At 40.8% G+C, this 21,821-nt stretch overlaps 1 protein-coding gene across 2 annotated transcripts in view; it reads right to left on the bottom strand.

Annotated features, from left to right (window-relative positions):
* The window catches only part of MEGF10 (multiple EGF like domains 10), a 147,783-nt gene that overhangs the window by 31,094 nt on the left and 94,868 nt on the right, over window positions 1-21,821 (bottom strand). The window contains exons 10-14 of one of the 2 annotated variants that reach the window (XM_048850889.2): window positions 20,084-20,258; window positions 19,035-19,155; window positions 15,772-15,935; window positions 11,556-11,658; window positions 10,082-10,644 (exon numbers count right to left, since the gene is read on the bottom strand). In XM_048850889.2, the coding sequence (XP_048706846.2) occupies window positions 10,517-10,644; window positions 11,556-11,658; window positions 15,772-15,935; window positions 19,035-19,155; window positions 20,084-20,258 (691 nt within the window). In that variant the 3' untranslated portion in view covers window positions 10,082-10,516. Of the gene's footprint in view, window positions 1-10,081; window positions 10,645-11,555; window positions 11,659-15,771; window positions 15,936-19,034; window positions 19,156-20,083; window positions 20,259-21,821 lie in introns of those variants that run through there. The other variant, XM_048850888.2, reaches the window with a different exon arrangement.

Below are 21,821 nucleotides of genomic sequence, written 5' to 3'. Positions count from 1 at the left end.
CACACTGCCACCGTGTCCAATGATACTTTACTTTTCAGTTACCACATTCTGAACAGCCACAGGAAAAAGAAATAAAATAACTTGTCTCCTTTTCTTATGTTAATCTATTGAAAGTTTGTTCTCAAAAAGAAAGCACTATTGCCTCTGTATATAGAAGGAGTCAGAGTGCACAACCCCAACAGGTCTGGGGACACAATGAACCCACTGTAAAACATTATGGGCCAAAACAAAGTGTTATTTATTAACAAAGAGTTTATCAATCCATGTGTTTTGGAAAGTAAATGTGCTCTTTATCATAGTACAGAATTATCACAAATGTGTAGCAATATACGATTATGGTGATGGCTGTCAGTACGCTATAGCACTCACTGAGATTATGGGGATAGGACTCAGGTCCTTATGCTCCAAAATTACAGACACCAGTCAATTGAGCAAAACAAGACTCTCCTTCAGCTGTCAGCAGTATAGTGCCTATGAGACACAGCTGAGCATTATGATTCCATCAGGGTACTAGTGCTATACACACCATTTCTTACAAGTAATCTTTTTAAAGAGTCAGTGATCCTCTTTTCATCTACGCTGAAGTGGATCATTTTTTGCTGTTAATGTGGGGAGGGAAAGTCACAGAAAAAAAGACACAAAAGATAGCACACACTATGGGTGGAAAACTGATCTAAGCTATACAATTTGAGTTACGTTAGTAGCATAACTCAAGCAACATAGCTTAGATCTACTTCCCATGGGGTCCACGCTACGCTGTGTCGATGCTCTCCTATTGACTCCCCTTACACTTGTCGTTCTGGTGGAGTACCGGAGTCGACGGGAGAGTGAGCTGCAGTCGATTTAGTGGGTCTTCAGTAAACCCACTAAATCGACTCCTGGTGGATCAATCGCCACAGGGTCAACCCACCGGTAAGTGGAGACAAGCCCACAGTATGCAAAAATGCAAACTGACTAAAAGAGAGAGAGAGAGAGAGAGAGAGAGTGTGTGTGTTCTAGTTCAGGCGTCCCAGAGGACCTGCTTATTTACATCCGTGAGGCAGGTTTTGATAATTATGGCAATTCACTTTTCTATTCAGTAACAAGTATGGCTTCCAAAGTTATGTCAGGATCACATGGTAAAAACACAACACTTCCTCATTACAGCAGACACATATGGTGACGGACAATCTGACTAGTATCAGCAGGTGTCCATGTTAGGGAAAAGCCACCAACATCCTGTCTGGCATAACATATGGTTGAATACTGTACATGTTGCTGGCATAACATAGACAGGAATTATTGCATCTGTCTTTTCCATAAGCCAGTGCTATTGTTTTGATATACATAGCATATTTCATAATCCCCAGTGCCATATAAGCCTTAAATTGATTTTTAAAATTGCATGTGCAGTATCAGTGTGACATGGTATTACTTCAGGATCTCCAAACATCTAACAAAATAGTGTGCAACACAGCAAAAGAATAATGTGTTATCACTAAGAAATAAGGCATATTTTAACTTGTCTGAAATAAAACCTTGTGCTTTTTACACTGTTTCAATGGATCGACTTGGCCTGCTACTGCCTGAATTTGCTAATTTTACGGGCCTGCTCCAAACTCCACTTTTTTTACGGCTGTTTGTGGAAGAGGTGAAATTAGGGGATAAGGATAATAGCTTTGTTATGTTACTGAAGTTGCTGGATAATGATTATTGAGAGGAACAGCACATAGTACCCAAGTGCATTAGGTTTAAAATGAAAAGGAGTACTTGTGGCACCTTAGAGACTAACCAATTTATTTGAGCATGAGCTTTCGTGAGCTACAGCTCACTTCATCAGATGTTTACCGTGGAAACTGCAGCAGACTTTATATACACACAGAAATCATGAAACAATACCTCCTCCCACCCCACTGTCCTGCTGGTAATAGCTTATCTAAAGTGATCAACAGGTGGGCCATTTCCAGCACAAATCCAGGTTTTCTCACCCTCCACCCCCCCACACAAATTCACTCTCCTGCTGGTGCTAGCCCATCCAAAGTGACAACTCTTTACATAATCAAGTCGGGCTATTTCCTGCATAGATCAAGGTTTTCTCACATCCCCCCCACCCCCATACACACACAAACTCACTCTCCTGCTGGTAATAGCTCATCTAAACTGACCATTCTCCAGGTTTAAATCCAAGTTAAACCAGAACATCTGGGGGGGGGGGGGGGTAGGAAAAAACAAGAGGAAACAGGCTACCTTGCATAATGACTTAGCCACTCCCAGTCTCTATTTAAGCCTAAATTAATAGTATCCAATTTGCAAATGAATTCCAATTCAGCAGTTTCTCGCTGGAGTCTGGATTTGAAGTTTTTTTGTTTTAAGATAGCGACCTTCATGTCTGTGATTGCGTGACCAGAGAGATTGAAGTGTTCTCCGACTGGTTTATGAATGTTATAATTCTTGACATCTGATTTGTGTCCATTTATTCTTTTACGTAGAGACTGTCCAGTTTGACCAATGTACATGGCAGAGGGGCATTGCTGGCACATGATGGCATATATCACATTGGTGGATGTGCAGGTGAACGAGCCTCTGATAGTGTGGCTGATGTTATTAGGCCCTGTGATGGTGTCCCCTGAATAGATATGTGGGCACAATTGGCAACGGGCTTTGTTGCAAGGATAAGTTCCTGGGTTAGTGGTTCTGTTGTGTGGTATGTGGTTGTTGGTGAGTATTTGCTTCAGGTTGCGGGGCTGTCTGTAGGCAAGGACTGGCCTGTCTCCCAAGACTTGTGAGAGTGTTGGGTCATCCTTTAGGATAGGTTGTAGATCCTTAATAATGCGTTGGAGGGGTTTTAGTTGGGGGCTGAAGGTGACGGCTAGTGGCGTTCTGTTATTTTCTTTGTTAGGCCTGTCCTGTAGTAGGTAACTTCTGGGAACTCTTCTGGCTCTATCAATCTGTTTCTTTACTTCTGCAGGTGGGTATTGTAGTTGTAAGAAAGCTTGACAGAGATCTTGTAGGTGTTTGTCTCTGTCTGAGGGGTTGGAGCAAATGCGGTTGTATCGCAGAGCTTGGCTGTAGACGATGGATCGTGTGGTGTGGTCAGGGTGAAAGCTGGAGGCATGCAGGTAGGAATAGCGGTCAGTAGGTTTCCGGTATAGGGTGGTGTTTATGTGGCCATTGTTTATTAGCACTGTAGTGTCCAGGAAGTGGATCTCTTGTGTGGACTGGACCAGGCTGAGGTTGGTGGTGGGATGGAAATTGTTGAAATCATGGTGGAATTCCTCAAGGGCTTCTTTTCCATGGGTCCAGATGATGAAGATGTCATCAATATAGCGCAAGTAGAGTAGGGGCTTTAGGGGACGAGAGCTGAGGAAGCGTTGTTCTAAATCAGCCATAAAAATGTTGGCATACTGTGGGGCCATGCGGGTACCCATAGCAGTGCCGCTGATCTGAAGGTATACATTGTCCCCAAATGTGAAATAGTTATGGGTAAGGACAAAGTCACAAAGTTCAGCCACCAGGTTAGCCGTGACATTATCGGGGATAGTGTTCTTGACGGCTTGTAGTCCATCTTTGTGTGGAATGTTGGTGTAGAGGGCTTCTACATCCATAGTAGCCAGGATGGTGTTATCAGGAAGATCACCGATGGATTGAAGTTTCCTCAGGAAGTCAGTGGTGTCTCGAAGGTAGCTGGGAGTGCTGGTAGCGTAGGGCCTGAGGAGGGAGTCTACATAGCCAGACAATCCTTCTGCCCCTCCACCCCCACGAACATGATACAGTTCTGTGGTGACCTAGAATCCTATTTTCGACGTCTCCGTCTCAAGGAATATTTCCAAAATACCTCTGAACAACATACTAATCCACAGAGGTCTCCCTGCCAACACTACAGAAAGAGGGATTCTAGATGGACTCCTCCTGAAGGTCGAAACAGCAGACTGGACTTCTACATAGAGTGCTTCCGCCGACGTGCACGGGCTGAAATTGTGGTAAAGCAGCATCACTTGCCCCATAACCTCAGCCATGCGGAACGCAATGCCATCCACAGCCTCAGAAACAACTCTGACATCATAATCAAAAAGGCTGACAAAGGAGGTGCTGTTGTCATCATGAATAGGTCGGAATATGAACAAGAGGCTGCTCGGCAGCTCTCCAACATGAGTTTCTACAAGCCATTACCCTATGATCCCACTGAGAGTTACCAAAAGCAACTACAGCATTTGCTCAAGAAACTTCCTGAAAAAGCACAAGATCAAATCCGCACAGACACACCCCTGGAACCCCGACCTGGGATATTCTATCTACTACCCAAGATCCATAAACCTGGAAATCCTGGGCGCCCCATCATCTCAGGCATTGGCACCCTGACAGCAGGATTGTCTGGCTATGTAGACTCCCTCCTCAGGCCCTACGCTACCAGCACTCCCAGCTACCTTCGAGACACCACTGACTTCCTGAGGAAACTTCAATCCATCGGTGATCTTCCTGATAACACCATCCTGGCTACTATGGATGTAGAAGCCCTCTACACCAACATTCCACACAAAGATGGACTACAAGCCGTCAAGAACACTATCCCCGATAATGTCACGGCTAACCTGGTGGCTGAACTTTGTGACTTTGTCCTTACCCATAACTATTTCACATTTGGGGACAATGTATACCTTCAGATCAGCGGCACTGCTATGGGTACCCGCATGGCCCCACAGTATGCCAACATTTTTATGGCTGATTTAGAACAACGCTTCCTCAGCTCTCGTCCCCTAAAGCCCCTACTCTACTTGCGCTATATTGATGACATCTTCATCATCTGGACCCATGGAAAAGAAGCCCTTGAGGAATTCCACCATGATTTCAACAATTTCCATCCCACCACCAACCTCAGCCTGGTCCAGTCCACACAAGAGATCCACTTCCTGGACACTACAGTGCTAATAAACAATGGCCACATAAACACCACCCTATACCGGAAACCTACTGACCGCTATTCCTACCTGCATGCCTCCAGCTTTCACCCTGACCACACCACACGATCCATCGTCTACAGCCAAGCTCTGCGATACAACCGCATTTGCTCCAACCCCTCAGACAGAGACAAACACCTACAAGATCTCTGTCAAGCTTTCTTACAACTACAATACCCACCTGCAGAAGTAAAGAAACAGATTGATAGAGCCAGAAGAGTTCCCAGAAGTTACCTACTACAGGACAGGCCTAACAAAGAAAATAACAGAACGCCACTAGCCGTCACCTTCAGCCCCCAACTAAAACCCCTCCAACGCATTATTAAGGATCTACAACCTATCCTAAAGGATGACCCAACACTCTCACAAGTCTTGGGAGACAGGCCAGTCCTTGCCTACAGACAGCCCCGCAACCTGAAGCAAATACTCACCAACAACCACATACCACACAACAGAACCACTAACCCAGGAACTTATCCTTGCAACAAAGCCCGTTGCCAATTGTGCCCACATATCTATTCAGGGGACACCATCACAGGGCCTAATAACATCAGCCACACTATCAGAGGCTCGTTCACCTGCACATCCACCAATGTGATATATGCCATCATGTGCCAGCAATGCCCCTCTGCCATGTACATTGGTCAAACTGGACAGTCTCTACGTAAAAGAATAAATGGACACAAATCAGATGTCAAGAATTATAACATTCATAAACCAGTCGGAGAACACTTCAATCTCTCTGGTCACGCAATCACAGACATGAAGGTCGCTATCTTAAAACAAAAAAACTTCAAATCCAGACTCCAGCGAGAAACTGCTGAATTGGAATTCATTTGCAAATTGGATACTATTAATTTAGGCTTAAATAGAGACTGGGAGTGGCTAAGTCATTATGCAAGGTAGCCTGTTTCCTCTTGTTTTTTCCTACCCCCCCCCCCCCCAGATGTTCTGGTTTAACTTGGATTTAAACCTGGAGAATGGTCAGTTTAGATGAGCTATTACCAGCAGGAGAGTGAGTTTGTGTGTGTATGGGGGTGGGGGGGATGTGAGAAAACCTTGATCTATGCAGGAAATAGCCCGACTTGATTATGTAAAGAGTTGTCACTTTGGATGGGCTAGCACCAGCAGGAGAGTGAATTTGTGTGGGGGGGTGGAGGGTGAGAAAACCTGGATTTGTGCTGGAAATGGCCCACCTGTTGATCACTTTAGATAAGCTATTACCAGCAGGACAGTGGGGTGGGAGGAGGTATTGTTTCATGATTTCTGTGTGTATATAAAGTCTGCTGCAGTTTCCACGGTAAACATCTGATGAAGTGAGCTGTAGCTCACGAAAGCTCATGCTCAAATAAATTGGTTAGTCTCTAAGGTGCCACAAGTACTCCTTTTCTTTTTGCGAATACAGACTAACACGGCTGTTCCTCTGAAACCTAGGTTTAAAATGGTAGTTTATTGTTTATTTTAATTAGATATAGAGTACCCAGTGCTTTAGGTGGGAACTAGAAATGCCAAAAATATATACATGTGTAAATTAATGTGCATGGACACATTGTACCAAATTTAATGGTCACTATTTAACAATAAGGTGTTTGTGTGTGTGTGTAAGTCTCTCCGTTTTAAGGCTCTCTTATTTTAAAGCACATTACTCTTTTCCATTGTCCTATTTCTTCTTCTCCATCCAAATGAAGGCATTAAAAAAAAACATCAGAGTGAAAGATGGCAAGGTACAGAGGGTGGGTCTGTGCACAGAGGTCATCTGAAATGTGTGTGGGTGCTTCCCTTTTATACCATAATAATTCAACCGGCTCCTGGAATGCATCAGAATAGTGAGAACCCGAAAATAAGCCACTCCATTAATTCTAGCTGTTCTAAGCAGGGAGGGGCTTCTATATGGTGAACATTCTTAGTTTAAGTTCTAAACAGGGCTGGGTTCTTATAGGGTGAGCATTCTTAGTTGAATTCTCTAAACAGGGTGGGGTTTCCTTTAGGATGAACATTCTTAACATAAACCTCTCACTGTGTAACTGCAGAAGACACTGTAGGAATAAAATAGATTTTTAAAAAATGATTCTGATTACTCCTTGAGCTTTGTGGTAGCTCATGACAATGTAATATCCAATAGTGAGTTTACAATTTTGTTCTTAAAAGTATAAAGACTTCTAGAAGCAAAACAATATTTTGGGGGCATTGTTCATATTAAAGGCAAACTTATTTATAAAAATAAATTAAATACTATCTTAATTTGTTGACATTCTGCTCAACTGTGACTTTGCCATAAGACCAGAGTATATGACAATGTATTGTTGCACTGCCTCAGGAGAAGCCAGTTTCCTCACTGCTCCTGAGAACAAGTAACTTGTACCTGGTCGATGTCTGGTGCAGTGACCATTCCCCAGCATGCTGGTGCAGCTCCCCAGCCCAGTGTGTTTTGGGAGGAGGAGGTGAAGCCAAGGCCCCCACCCAACCCTGCCCTGTTCTGCCCTCTCCGAACCACCTGTCTGAAGAGGACACATAGTAGCCCTACTTCCCCACCATGCTACCCATGATGCGAGGCACACAAATGACCCTTAGGAGGAATAATGAAAACTGAGAAAAAGTGCTAACTACCAAATGTTACATGTATTTGCTGTGTACCTGTTCCCCCATAAATACTACAACTGCTCCCGACTTTAACAATTGCTTAGCACCCTCTTAAGATCATACTTTATGCCTCAAAATCAATCCATTGCATAATATTCCCCTGATGTACAAAACTGCCATATGAAAATGCCTAATATCTGCTTTTCTTTTAAAAGGGAAGACACAGACACAGTATTTTCAAAGAACTGATCATATTGGCAATAAAGTTGATAGCAATATTCTTTTTTAATATTAACAACAAGGGGAAAGGAACACAAGCCAAAATTGGGAAAGAACAGGTTAAAGAATATTTAGATAAGTTAGATGTATTCAAGTCAGTAGGACCTGAAGAAATTCATCTTAGGGTACTTAAGGAACTATCTGAATCAATCTAGGAACTGTTAGCAATGATCTTTGAGATCTCATGGAGTGTGGGTGAGGTCCCAGAGGACTGGAGAAGAGAAAACATAATACCTGTCTTTAAGAAGGGGGAACTAGGGGCATGTCTACACTTCCATTAAACACCCGTAGTAGCCTCACTCAGGCTCACAGGGCTCAGACTGCTGGGCTATAAAACCGCAGCATAGATGTCTGGGCTTGGGCTGGAGCCCATGCTCTGGAACCCTGCAAGAGGGAAGGGTCCCAGAGCCCGGGTCCCAGGCCAAGCCCTGACATCGACACTGCTATTTTACAGTTCTGTAGCCTGAGCTCCATGAGCCTGAGTTGGCTGACATGGGCCAGGCACAGATGTTTAATTGCAGTGTAGACGTACCCTAAGAGGGCCCAGTGAATTACAGACCAGTCAGCCTAACTTCAATACCGGGCAAGATACTGGAACAAATTATTAATCAATTTGTAAGCACCTAGAGGATAATAGGGTTATAAGAAATAGCTAGCATAGATTTATCAAGAACAAATCATGCCAAACCAACCCTGGTGATGGGGCCGGCAGCCAAATCCCTGGGCACGGGGCTGGCAGCCATGGCCAGGAGCGGAGCCCCAGAAGCAGGGCTGGCACCCAAGACCCCAGGCATGGGGCCGGCAGCCAGGGTAGGGGCTGGGGCCAGGAGTGGAGCTGGATGGCACCCCCTTCTTGCCCCCTGTGCCCCTCCAAATGTTCCTCTGCGCCACCCTACCGGGGGCATGCCCCACTGATTGGGGATCTCTGGCTTAGATATTCAGAAAACCTTTTTAACTCTAAGGGTAATTAAGCTCTGTAACAGGCTTCTAAGGGAGGTTGTGGAATCCCCATCATTGAAGGTTTTTAAGAATAGCTTGGACAAACATCTGCCAGGGATGGTCTAGGTTTACTAGGTCCTGCCTCACTTCAAGCAGCTGGACTTGATGACCTCTCGGGGTCCCTTCCACTTGTACATTTCTCCTTGACCTCAATGGAAGAAGGATCAGGTCTGATATCTCTGCAAACTACAGAATTTGGAGTTTTTAATTCTAGCATATACCAGCTCAATGATCTCCAAATACATTTGGGACACATTTTAAAAATCTAATCTTCTTATATTGTTGAGTTTCAGTATCTCCATTAATTTTTCATACACGACCAATCTGTTTAAATTGCTGTTATAACAAAAGCTATCTTCACCACTATTATAGTCTGTTTACTCCCAACAGTCAAAATGTCATCACTAAAATGTGAATCTATGGCACAGCTATTTTAGAACCTCCTTCTAAAGTATTCTTTTTTTTTCCATTCTAAATATAAGTACATTCATAAATAAGTGTGGCTGCCTCATGGCTGTCAGTCTGACCCATGGTGTGTGGGTGGAGGATTTTTTCAGACAGTATAAGAAAACTTCTTGTTTATAAGATACTGTATGTCTAGACACCTTGACATGTTGAAACTAGTCTCTCTTACACACACTGCCAAGATGACATTGTCAGGAAGACTCAATTTCACTCATAATCACGTGTGAGGCTTTTTTTTTTTTTTTTTTTTTGGTAAATGTTTCTCATCCTTAAGTATAAAAAGCAAATTAACTTTGAAAGAAGCAAAAATGCATAGTCACTGCCCTCTTTTCAGTAACTGGCTTCAAATAGGACTGGAGACTTGTGCTATGTTTAAGAGTTTTGGCCACAACCTAGTTTAGAATATTCTGTTTATAATTCTCAAGTCTCTAATATATTTTTATGGGAAGACCCGTTACAAAAAAGCTTGTCATGATTCTACTAAAGTCATTACAACAAATGTGTTATATTTTTTAAGTTTCCTTTTAAGTTTTATAAAATGATGTTGGCCTTTATGACTATTTGCCTCCAGATTAAGAGACTAATGGACAAATTTTCAGTTGGTCTTCCTACTTATGCCTGCACAATTTGTGAAGACATCCGATTACATGCACCAACCCTGAACACTCATGCTCACAATCAGGAACCGCACACACAATATGAGAATTTTTGTGCAAAAAGTTATTTTGTATGAACGTGACAAGTGAAAATTAATTTAAGCTCTTCAGCCAGTCAATAAATCGTACAGTATCCTATTTTTGTCCCCCTCCCCCCCGCCCCGGCACTATCACACACATTGGAATGATCGTTCAGGCAAGGTCTATGAATCCTTGCTCATTCCCTTCTCTCTCTCTGCAAGAATCAAAGCCTCACTGGCTTTGTCAGTGCCTCTCCTGACTGTAAGAACTAAATGTAACCGATCAGAGAACAGAAACGATATAATTCAAGTTATAACCAATTTCAACAGCTAACCAAAACATGAATTGCAAATATTGAGTATCAAATACCTACATTGAAATGTCTGTGATCTATCTACAGAGTTAAAAAACAAACTTACAAAATAAACCAAGTAAATTCAAATAGTGCTTATGTTTGAGGAAATCAGTCTTTTTGCAAACTTTCTGTGAGCAGGAAAATATGATATATCTTGTCAAGCGCTGCATCCTCACTGCTCCCCACTCCCCCCAGAGCCTCCCGAACACCCGCAAAACAGCTGGTTGCTACGGGCAAGAGGCACGGGAGGAAGCGGGGAGTTGCTGTTCCACAAGGCCGCCGGGCGGTGGGAGGCACTGGGGATGGTGGTGGAGGGGAGCTGATGGGGGTTGCCAGCCCAACCCTGGTTCCAAGCCTGCATGGCCAAACAACATTATAAGGAAACATTGCGCAACTATAAATGAATATGTTCTCTAATAGATCAGGGCCGTAACAACGAAACAACATTAACCAGGATGACATTAAGTGAGGCGTTACTGCGCAGCTGGTAGAAAAAATGGAACAAGAGTCTCATAAAAAATTTCTAAACCTCTTCTGTTTCACAGTGTTTGAAATGGACCCAGTTGTTTGTTTTTTGCAAGTTTCCACAACATTTTTATCATCAATTTTTTAAAATCAAAATCATGTTAAAAATAATGAACATTTTCATTTACTGAAAATATTTTTCTGCAAATAAGTGTTCAGTAACAATTTAAAATACAATTTTGACAAAAAAATTAAATAAAAAATCAGTACAAATGTTGCAGAAATGTTACCAAAATTTCAGCTTTTTTAAAGCTTATTTTTCATCAGAAAAACTTTGCGTGCAAAAAATTTCAGCCAGTTCTACTGACAACACAGCTTCTGCAGAAGCCATGATCCCACTGGCTGGCTGCCTGGTGCTTGCATGTTAGAAAGTCTCCTTGGGGATGGTGCAGGTGTGGGTCTGAAATCAAGGCTTTTTCTGTCAGTATTATCTTAGATATCCACACAATTACTGACCATCTCTTGAAGGGACCATGGTGTGGAGGTTGGCTGCATTTTGTGACTTCCCCCTTCCACTCTCAAATGTATGCAGAGCCCAGATCCCAGGGAGCTCCACATTCCAAGGATCACATGAAAGGGAACACATGCCATGGAGGTGGCATTCCCATCTTCCTGTACTTCCCATCCTAGAAACTACCAGTCTGGATCTTCTCTGCCCACCAGAGCAAAAGGAATTATTGGGTTTCCACCTTATTTAGGTTGTCATAATTTTTTTAACCCTCATACTAATCTTTACTTTACCTGACCATCCAGGGAGACAGCGACAGTAACCAGTGGTTGGATGACAGCCATCTGCATGGCTGCAGTCACAGCGTTCAGCACAGTCCATTCCATATGTGCCATCCTGTCAGAACAAAAAACATAGCTGAAACCATGAGAGCTAAAAAAGAGAGCTAGAGGAGAACAAGTTCTGATCAGTCCTCTCTCAAGCAGCAACAATCTTCCCTTTTTATACTTTAATCAGCTTAATTAAGGTAAAACACCTTTCTGGCTTTCAATAAATCAAAGTCTGTGGTTTTATTCTTTTATTGCCAGGGGTGAGAAAAAAAAAGTTAATTAAATGCTTTTGACAGATCCCAGACAGACAACTCTTTTTGCAAAACAGTTATTGCAAGGTTAACAGCGGCACTGCAGCTTCCTTGCAATGTCCCTCTAATGGCCCTCAAACCTGACCTGAAACCTGGAGAGACCTTGAAGGAGGGAGTAATTCAGTTTCCATCCCGACTCAGTCTTTGACCTCTCTATTAAGATTGCCAAGAAGGATGCCACTTAGTGCCAGACTTTTATAATGAACTCAGTAGAAAGTAGAAGTATGGAAGTACAACTTTTAGCGTGCTGTGACACTAGGACTGAATTTTACATATACATGTTTTATAAACAAGCACAAACAGCCTCACTTTCTTTTTATTAAAATTCCCTTCTTTTGCATTACAGTAAATGCAACCTGACAAGGGGAAGGATGCTTACTGTTCACAAAAGGAAATGGGACAATTATGTAATATTATTTTTTAGTGTGGTAGCATTTCTGTGGACTGATGGAAAGCTGGTATATGATGGATTTGACATAAGGGGTCAAATTCTCCTCTAAGTTTCCCCAATGCAATTCAGATGACTTCCATTGGATTTTGGAATCCCAATTCTAACTGCATTTAGTTTCTGTTAAGTAAGAGAAGGTAAACTGATTTTAGAGACAAATTCCCCATCAAGCCAACTCAAGAAACTGCACCAAGGAAAACCACTAGGTTCAACCTCCCAGAAGAAAGAAAAGTTTAGCAGTAATATGCAACTATAGAAAAAGGGGTTGGAACCAAAATGAAATATAAGACAGAATAGGTAGTATAATCACACTTATGTGCCTGGCACCACCTGCATAAAAGAAAACAAGAAAAGAAATACACACAGCACCATTTAAAAAGCTAGTACAGTGGGATAATTTAAATACCAAGGCTAAACATATTGTCATAATAACATTAGAACTTGAAATGCAGCCTAAATCAAGTTTCATCTGCTGTTTCCTGATACTCATGCCTACATTTGAAAAGAGTTCCACAGGATTTGGCCATTTAACTACCAGTCTTTCAATTCCAAAACAGAACAACACTGCCCTGCACACGACTCAAGAATAAGCAGTGTCTTACTTATCTCAATAATCCATTTTAATGTAAGGGAGAAGAAGAGATTAAGGAAAGTACTTCCTTTGCATATAATCAGATTTGTGAAGAAAGAAAATCCTCAAATATATTCTGGAAAGGGGGTAATTTGTAATAAGACATAGCAGAAATAAGACTGCAAACTCACTTACTTTTGAGTACTAATATGAGCTGTAATTTTAGTAAAAAGATGTGTCCTATGCTCACTGGAATGACCAGCCTAAGTATACAGCCTGAAATGGTGGCTGAAATAATAAAATATTTTTTTCCCCAGATCACACTGGACACAGGAAAACTAATGGGGTCTAGATTCAAGTTTAATAACTGTTGGAGATATGGGCAAAAAAACAACAACATTATGTCATATGCACTTCCTCTGATCTGTGGTTTTTGGGAGAAAGTATTAGTCAGGAGGATCAATTTAATAATGAATGTGTACATTAAAGTGGATCCAAATAACTAATTTACTTTCTTGTTGGCAAAAACATCTCTCACATAATAAAAGTAGAGGGAAAATATTTATGGATGGAAACTCTAATGGATAAATGATGTGTATTTCATAATATTAGTTTGTTAATTTTCAACGTTGTACTCAACACAGTCCCTGTTTTGAAGATTTTATAATTTAAACAGCAGGCTTAGAGAAGATGATCTAAGTGTAAGTGCAAAACCTTGTCTCTCTCTTCAACAGAAGTCCAATAAAAGATATTACCTCACACACTTTATCTCTCTATGCTTAGAGATAAGACATATGTAGAGACTTACATTCAAATTAGTTGTTTTTTTTTATTCTCATGTTATGGAATTTTGAGATGGAAAAAGCATTTGATAAAGGTTAGTATTTGTAGGTGTCATTTTGCTGAAAATAGTGGACTGCTGTGGATTAGCAGCCTTGAAAGAGCAGCTTTCTCTTAAGGAGACAATATTGGAAGGTGCTAATGCAAGCCAATGCAAGTTGAGGGCATTCAGCATCTTGCAAAATCAAATAGACAAGGTTGTTTTAAAGAAATCTGAACCTGTTTTCTAGGAGCTTAATTCATATTTTTTTCATATTAATGTTGGAAGCATTGTATGTGCTTATATTGTTAGTACCCTATCAGTTTTCTGTTTGTACAGAATGTGTTTTCATTTTAGTATAAGTTATATTATATTATTACTTTGTGGAGAAAATTAATTAAAAGCAAAACAGTCTCCCCAATATTTAACTCCTGATTGCTCCGAGAGCTGCATAATCCGGACCCAATGAAGTAGCATAGGTTCGGCTGTCAGACATGTTGTAATCCAGCTGCTCACACTGCCATCTCATTGAAAATAATGGAACTAAGCAAAACACATAGATGTGGAAGTGGCGGGGTGGGGAATTTACAGGGGTCATGTGAAATTCAAATAATTCATCTGTAACTGAATTAACCCAAAGCTTCTCTTTATCCATAACTCCAGAAGAGAGTCGTCTTCACAAAACATTTTATTTTCATTGGAAGACAAGATTTCATTGGAAACAACTTTTGGATGAATTTTTTTCATTCTGAAATGTATTTGAAACAAAAAAAAAAGCAGAGAAAAAACAATTCTTTAAAAAAGATTCCAATGTTTTCATTCTGAAATTGTGAATTTCCCCCACCACGTCAATATCTGATGGTTTCCCATTTGCCAGTAGTAACATCTTAGCACTTAATGTCAAATGTGAAAGTGTTACTTTCCCTCTGAAATTAACACTTTCAAAGACAAAGTAACACTTGCACTTTTAACTCTTAACCCTTAAAATTGAAAGTGTTACTTCTAAAAGTGAAACATAATTTATTTAGCTCCCATTTTTTTGCTCTTTCCCAGCTGAAAAAACTGGGGAACAGTGAGAAAGGTCAATAGGGAACTACTTTCCCACATTTTATACATTGCCTGTGAGAAAACTGAAATTTCCCAATGGAAAAATTTCAAAAGGGGATTTTCCTACTAAAATGTTCCTGGGGAAAATCTCAGTTTTCTAGCCCACTCTAGAAAAACAATTGTACCAGAGGGAGAGTCTGTAGAAGAAAAAGAGAGAAGAGACAAACAGATTTGCAGGTCTCTGGAGGCAAATAAAGAAGAGATGGAGATAGAATTGGGGAAGCAAAAGGGTGTGGGTCAACAGGCTGGAAGAAATTAGATGCAGTAAAGCTTAATGAAGAGACCACCACCTTTACTAGGCCTTTACTCTCCTGTCTGAAGTGTCTGACTCACAGTACCCCCAAAGATCTTGAGTAAAACTTTGTTCTATCTTAATTATAAAGTTTCCTCTGTTAAAACCCGGATTTTTTTGTGGTTCCCTGAGAGATTGCTTAAATATTGGAAGTAGCAGACAAAGCCCTGAAGCAGAGGAAAACAAGTTACCACAACAAAAGATTATGTACATCTGGTTGAAGGAGAGAGAAAGATTTTCATTTTGGTTTTATTTTCATGCTGGAAGACAAACTAACCTAGATAAACACATTCTTATATTCAGAGTAATTTTTGTTAATTAGAGGTTATATTTTTTGTTTACATGCTCATTTTGAAATATCGTCATTGAAATAGTTTGGGTGACTCCTGATTTATTGTAACTAAGAGCAGAATTTGTCTCTAACTAAGCTTTTAAACAAGTTCTGAAACAGTCAGTGAAACATCTGGAGTAAAATTTTCAATATGAAGGCACAAAAAAGTATTGTACATTCATATATGCAGCTGAGGAGCCCCACTGTACTCAGTAGAAATACTCTCAGTTGGAAGTTTTGCAGGATTAGACCACTTATAACAGAACCCCTATAGCTCATCATTGAGTGAATTTTAATTACCTGGCAAGTGAGTTCACATTTTTCCCCTCTCCAACCTGGAGCACAGGTACAGGTTCCATCCAGAGCATTGCAAGCCCCTCCGTTAAGGCACTGGCAAGTTAAATTACAGCCAAGACCCCATGTGCCACTGGGACAGTTTATTGAACAATCCACACCATGCCAACCTGCCACAACAAAAATGAAGTGTCATATTAAACAAGAACATGTTTCTCTTCCGTTGCTGGGAGGTTCCTCTTCTGGAATCTCTCAGTGATGCACAGCAGCAAGGATGACCATGTAGCCTATGAGAGAGTATTAGTCCTCCCAGCTGAGGCATTGCTCAAGTTCAAACAGAGATGTCCTTGTGCACCTGTAACAGCTGTGCACAGCACACGTTATAGATGGGTGTCAACATATGAAAGCAATTAATAGTACATCTGAAGGGAAAATAAGACACCTTGAGAATGCTCACTGAAATGCACTAAACTATTTTGAATTTTGCAAAGGACAGCATAAAAAAAGAAAATAGGGTCCCTTAGAAAATAGAGTCAGTTCTTCTTAAAAACAAAGTTACTCATATAGCTACTTCTTTAGTAGTCTTTCTGATGGGCTCTTTGCAGACTACATTCAGTGCAGACAGAGCTATGGTGCAGGCATAACAGTGGTCTTGGCAGAAAAAAACCAAAGGTTAAAAAAAATAGATCAGTGAAAGAGTCATTATGTAAGGTGGGTTTTTCCAAAGACAGATATGAGATGCTTCAGGAGATTCCCCACTTCCTTCTGAATATTTAAAAATAACCCCAGTATAAATTAGAAGATGCCTATAAAATGACGCTTCATTAAGTGATTAAGTCAGAAAAATGACAAAGGAAGTACACACTGAAGTAAGCAGAAAAGCAGAAAGCTTTTAAAAACATGCTACTGTACATCTATTGGATATAGCAGCCAAGTAGTCATATGCTATCATCGACAGTGACACAAGTTACGTTTCTATTTCTATACTCTGTTTACAGTAAGTGAGGGTAAAAATAACTGTACTGAATTTAATCAATAAGCTATTCACAACACGTGTTGTCATGAATCTCCCTTGTGCTCTGGATTTCTTACTGCAGAACTAAGGGCTTCATTCAGGAAAAAATATTTGTTGCAAATATTGCATTGTAATAATTAAAATATGGAAACACATTTTCCCACAATACTCTTCTCAGGATTTGTGTTCTATCCCTTCACTCCCTACATTGCCTCCTATAATGCAAGAATCATTAAAGTAAACAATTCCATGAAGAATCATATAAAATTTGGAATGTTTCTAGTACGTCATATTCCCCAAACTCTCTCTGACCCACCCTCCACAAATCTGTCCCACTCCCCCCTTCACAGACTCACTGTCTTGCTCCCTGCTCCATCACCAGGGCTGGGCAAGAACATGGTTGTTAATGAAAAAATGTAGAGGAATTTGGGGGAAATAATATGTGTAATTACATGGAATATTTGAAAATGGAGGGTAAAATCCTGGTCCCACTGAAATCAATGGGATTTCACCCAGAGCTCTTCAGAAATACCATAAAGGGCTAACACATTGCAAGAGGGGTAGATATGATCCTCACCTTATTTAGCAGTTGTGTCAAACACTATTTTTGCTGTGACAAGTATCTGTTTAATACTTAGTAAAACAATTAAATCAGTTATTTTTTCATCTTAGTATTAATTATGTTGGGTAAAATTCTACCTTCTGTTCAATTCTCACAAGGCCCAAGCAAATGACCTTTGGGCAGGGATCTGAGGAAAGCAATACTTCTCCCAATCCAGCCATTTGGCAAAGAGCAGCTGCAAGTCCAAATCTGCCCACTGCCACTATTACAGCACATAGATTACAATAGTAGCTTGGATGCCAGCACACCTGCTACATGGAGGATTTAGGCCTACGAATCCCTGGAGCGGCAAATCAACTAGTCACTTCCCTGCTGATTCTGCCACACCTCCAAGACCCTTTCCTGTGCTTCTAAGAAGAGAAGCACTTTAGAGGAGAGCTCCATGGCACATACAAGGCGCAGGATCCCCCTGCTCAGCATTCTGTGGCCTGTCTATTTCCCCTGACCAATCCAGGAGCACAGCCAAGATGGTTATCCTGCTTTTAAGGTTTTCCCCACCTGCAGATGATGGGGGACAACCTCAGGCTCTCTGTGTGTAAGAAAATATCCTTACATGTGCCTTCACCTTGAATATTCCTTTGGACAGGAACTACATGGAGACATGAGGCAGGGCTGCAGAACCTTGTATGGGAGATGGGAAATGAAGTTCTTTCTTATCATGCTCCTTTCTATCTGCAGAACACATGGCTGGAGAATTTGCAAACAGTCTGAATCCCTGCCGTATATAGGCAAGTTCACTCCAACATCTGCTGTGGGAGAAGGTGAGCTGGGGTGCAGGTGGTACATGGAAGATTTGACAGGGAGAAAGTGCCAAGCAAAGTAGAGGGTTATGAAAGAAAGTGGGATGGGTGATACTGATGGAGGCAGAGCCAGCTGAGTGGGGATAAAGTGGGGGTGCCGAGGAATGAAGGAGCAGTACCTCGCATTAATGATGGTGACGCTGAGAAGGGGAGTAGGGTAAGTGTCGGGACTGGGTCAGAGAATGATTGGAGAACACAGGATTGAGCTGGAAAGGTGTGGGGGAGCCAAAGGGGAGGTGATGATTTTGGGGGTATAGATAGTGGTGTTGAACGGGCAGGAAGAATATCAGGTGTCCATGGTGGGATGGAGGCTGCAGTGACCTGGAGCTTGTTCAGATTCATGCTGATTTGGAGTGGAAGTAGAAAAGAAGCATACAGTCAAGTAGGGCTGCTGACAAGTAACACACTCACAAGGAAACCTACAGCAACTTATGCTCAGCAGCTCCAGAGAAGAGAGCAGCATCCTATCTTGGGGTGGGTACTAGTGATTCCCGCCCCCCTCCCCTCCCCCCCCCCCCCCGCATCCACAACTCCAGTGTGACCTGCACAGAGAGCAATGTGAAGGGTATGTGGATACAAAGCAGAATAGTGGTGGCAAAGGCAAGCTGCCCACAATTGTCTCTGAGAAGATAATTTTTCCATTTGTCACCTTTCTGAGCAGTGGAGGGAGCCAGCATTGTTATGGAGTTAGTGCCTGGCTCTTTTTTAGTTTAAGTTTAGTTTAAGTTTAATTTCTTCTTCTCTATTTCAGAAGCTCATTTTGATGTGTATAAATAACGTATACTGATGACTGATTACAGAGATGGGAGACTAATTTGTTAGGCACTCTGACCTGCTTTGCAGGTACAAGAACCATCCACCGGAGAACAGACGGCTTGATTTTTGCAGTTGCACACAGCAGAACAGTTTACTCCATAGGTTCCCGGAGGACAAGGAGTAGCACAATCAGAATCCTAAAACATACACAAATATATTAAAAAATTATTTGACAAAACATCAATGACAGTTCAAACAATAAAATATCACCAGCACTTTCTCTAATCCTAGATTTAACTGACTGTCTACCCCTTTCTGAGAGACTGACTGTTGTATAAGAAAATGTGCAGACCATGTCACATTCTAGGCTGTCATCAGGTCAGCCTGGGTTAACAGGAAAGCATTAAGCAAGGCTCTTAATACTCTTTAAATCTACAATAAGTATTTGTTTTACATTAGTTGATGTGGGAGAGCATGTCACATACCTGCCAGCACTTGGGTAACCCAATATTCAGTACTACTGTACAAAGAAGCAATTTACAAAAGCAAAGTGTAATGTAAAATGGTAATGTAATAGAAAACAATTTGGACATATACAATATTCCAAAAAATATCATTTGATTAAAGTGCTTTTTCTACTATACACAGTATTACTGACAGAAGAAAAGAAGTACCATAATACGTCTTCAAGGTTACATTTTTAGTATCATCAAATTTCTGTATAAGAACAAACATCTGTGAGAACCACTGAAATCAGGTATCATGATTTGTAGAAATAACTGTATTTACTGTAGATTTTTACTATAAAATAGTTACTTAAATCCACAGATTAGTGCTGCAACAGTCACAGTTCCCCCAATTCCTTTCTGTTGTAGTAGGTTTGTATACCTTATTAGCACTTTTCCATTCTCATCACTACATTATTTTTAAGAGATCCAAATGCAAATTTTTTCCTTTACGAGCCTGTCCCACAAGGAGCTAAGCGACTCCCAACAAGTGACAAGCTGAATGTCTTGACCTCCCATTAACCTCACAGGAAGGAGTACACTCAGCATTTCACTGAATCGGGCCCTAACTGAAGGCAGGAAAAGAAAAAAATAAACTGTGAACTTCAGAACTATTTACCTTAAATCCAGGGGCACAGATGCATTTTCCAGTCACACTATCACAGTCAGCACCATTTTGGCAGCTGCAGATCTGTTGACAAGATTCACCATAGAATCCAGGAGAACATGTCTCATTACAGTAGAGGCCAGACCAGCCTGGCTTGCAGGAGCATTCTCCAGACATAGGGTGGCAGCTGGCAGAAGAAGATGAAAGGAATAAATAATTTGGGACTAAATATGACACCAAGATCCCAATGTATTTTTTTTTCAGAGAACGACATGCTGTTACAGATATGTTGTTTAAAGGATCTCATATACTGTGTATAAAGATATATATTTTCCCCAAACTAAACATACACAACACACACACAATTAGTATAATGTAACATAATACAACATAAAGACACATACTTACAAATCTATGTGTTTATTTAGTTTGAAAATAAAAGATCTATCTTTTCTATTTCTGTGTCAAAAAAAACCCTAAGTACACTACAATTAGCCTTCATGACCATAAATTTCATGACATTAAAAATATTTAAATGGTGAAAAATTCAAGCTTCCATCTATGCTTCTTGGTAATTCAGCTGTAACTAAAACATCATTATTTTTCGAATAATGGTTAAAATCAGCATCTTATTTTCTTACAAAGCCCATTTAGAAATATAATCCTTTTGTCTGAGAAAGATGATGAGTTTCTTTAATAAAGCAACATTCAAGGAGTAATATGAATGCTCCTCTCTTTAAAGCTGTGGTTGAGAAGTGTACAACTGGCTTCTTTCCAAGAAATGATACCAAATCACTTTCACAGGGAGAAGTCAGAGGCACTGTCAAACTCAGTGACCTTTTAGAAAGTGTCTAGTCTACACTGTACATACCTGGTGATAGACCAGCTGTCTCTACCTGAAACAGCAGTTCTATTGAATGGCTAGTTGGACAGCTGTTGCCTCATAACAAATGGACATCATCAGCTGTGCTAAGATATATGTGCTGGAAAAGTGGACACAATGGAGTACTCTGTGGCACTCTGGCAGACAAAGCACTTGCTTAATTCTCACCAAAGGAAAGTCTCAATGTCCAAATCAAATATATTTACAATAGGAAGACTGTTTAAAGATAGTCTTCTGGCACTGATTGAAGTAAAGTCCCCTGAAGTGTGCTGGAAAAAATGTGTCTAAGTCCAGACACATTAAATGACCCATGACATCAAGGAAGTTTTACATGCCTCGAGACTTCCTTCATTTGCTGTTTGTGTGTGTATGTGTGTGTACACATGAATAAAACTGTGAGTTGTTTTTTTTTCCTATTTGAAGGTATGAAAAGTACCTATGACACTTTTGGGTGTTGAAAAATTAATAATCGTCATCCTTAAAATAGTCGCAAGTGAAAATAGGGAATGTGGCAATAAACGTATACGTCTCTTTTTAACAAGGCATGACTAGTTTGTGTAAAACTGCTGTAAATGAGAGGAAAATCTGGCCCCTGATCTTTTCAACTGAATAGTAACTGAGAAGTTTAGAGTGGTCTATTTAGTGTGTATGGAAACAGATCAAGCCACACCAACAGGCTATGTGGTGTTTGCTGAGAATAGTCTGTATATTAAAATATTAGAACACCTGCAGGTAATTGGGGCTGGAATGGAAATATTCTCAAATGAAATACATGTTAACCTCAGGAAACACATGATGTAGAAAGAGAAGCAGAAATGTGTTCCCTGAGAAATAAGTTCCCTATACCTAATTGCTTTTCTGTATGCC

This window comes from Caretta caretta, chromosome 5 (assembly GCF_965140235.1).
Source record: "Caretta caretta isolate rCarCar2 chromosome 5, rCarCar1.hap1, whole genome shotgun sequence".
NCBI classification, from domain to species: domain Eukaryota; kingdom Metazoa; phylum Chordata; order Testudines; family Cheloniidae; genus Caretta; species Caretta caretta.
The sequence above is the reverse complement of the archived record's forward strand: the minus strand, read 5'-3'. Positions and strand labels throughout refer to the sequence as shown.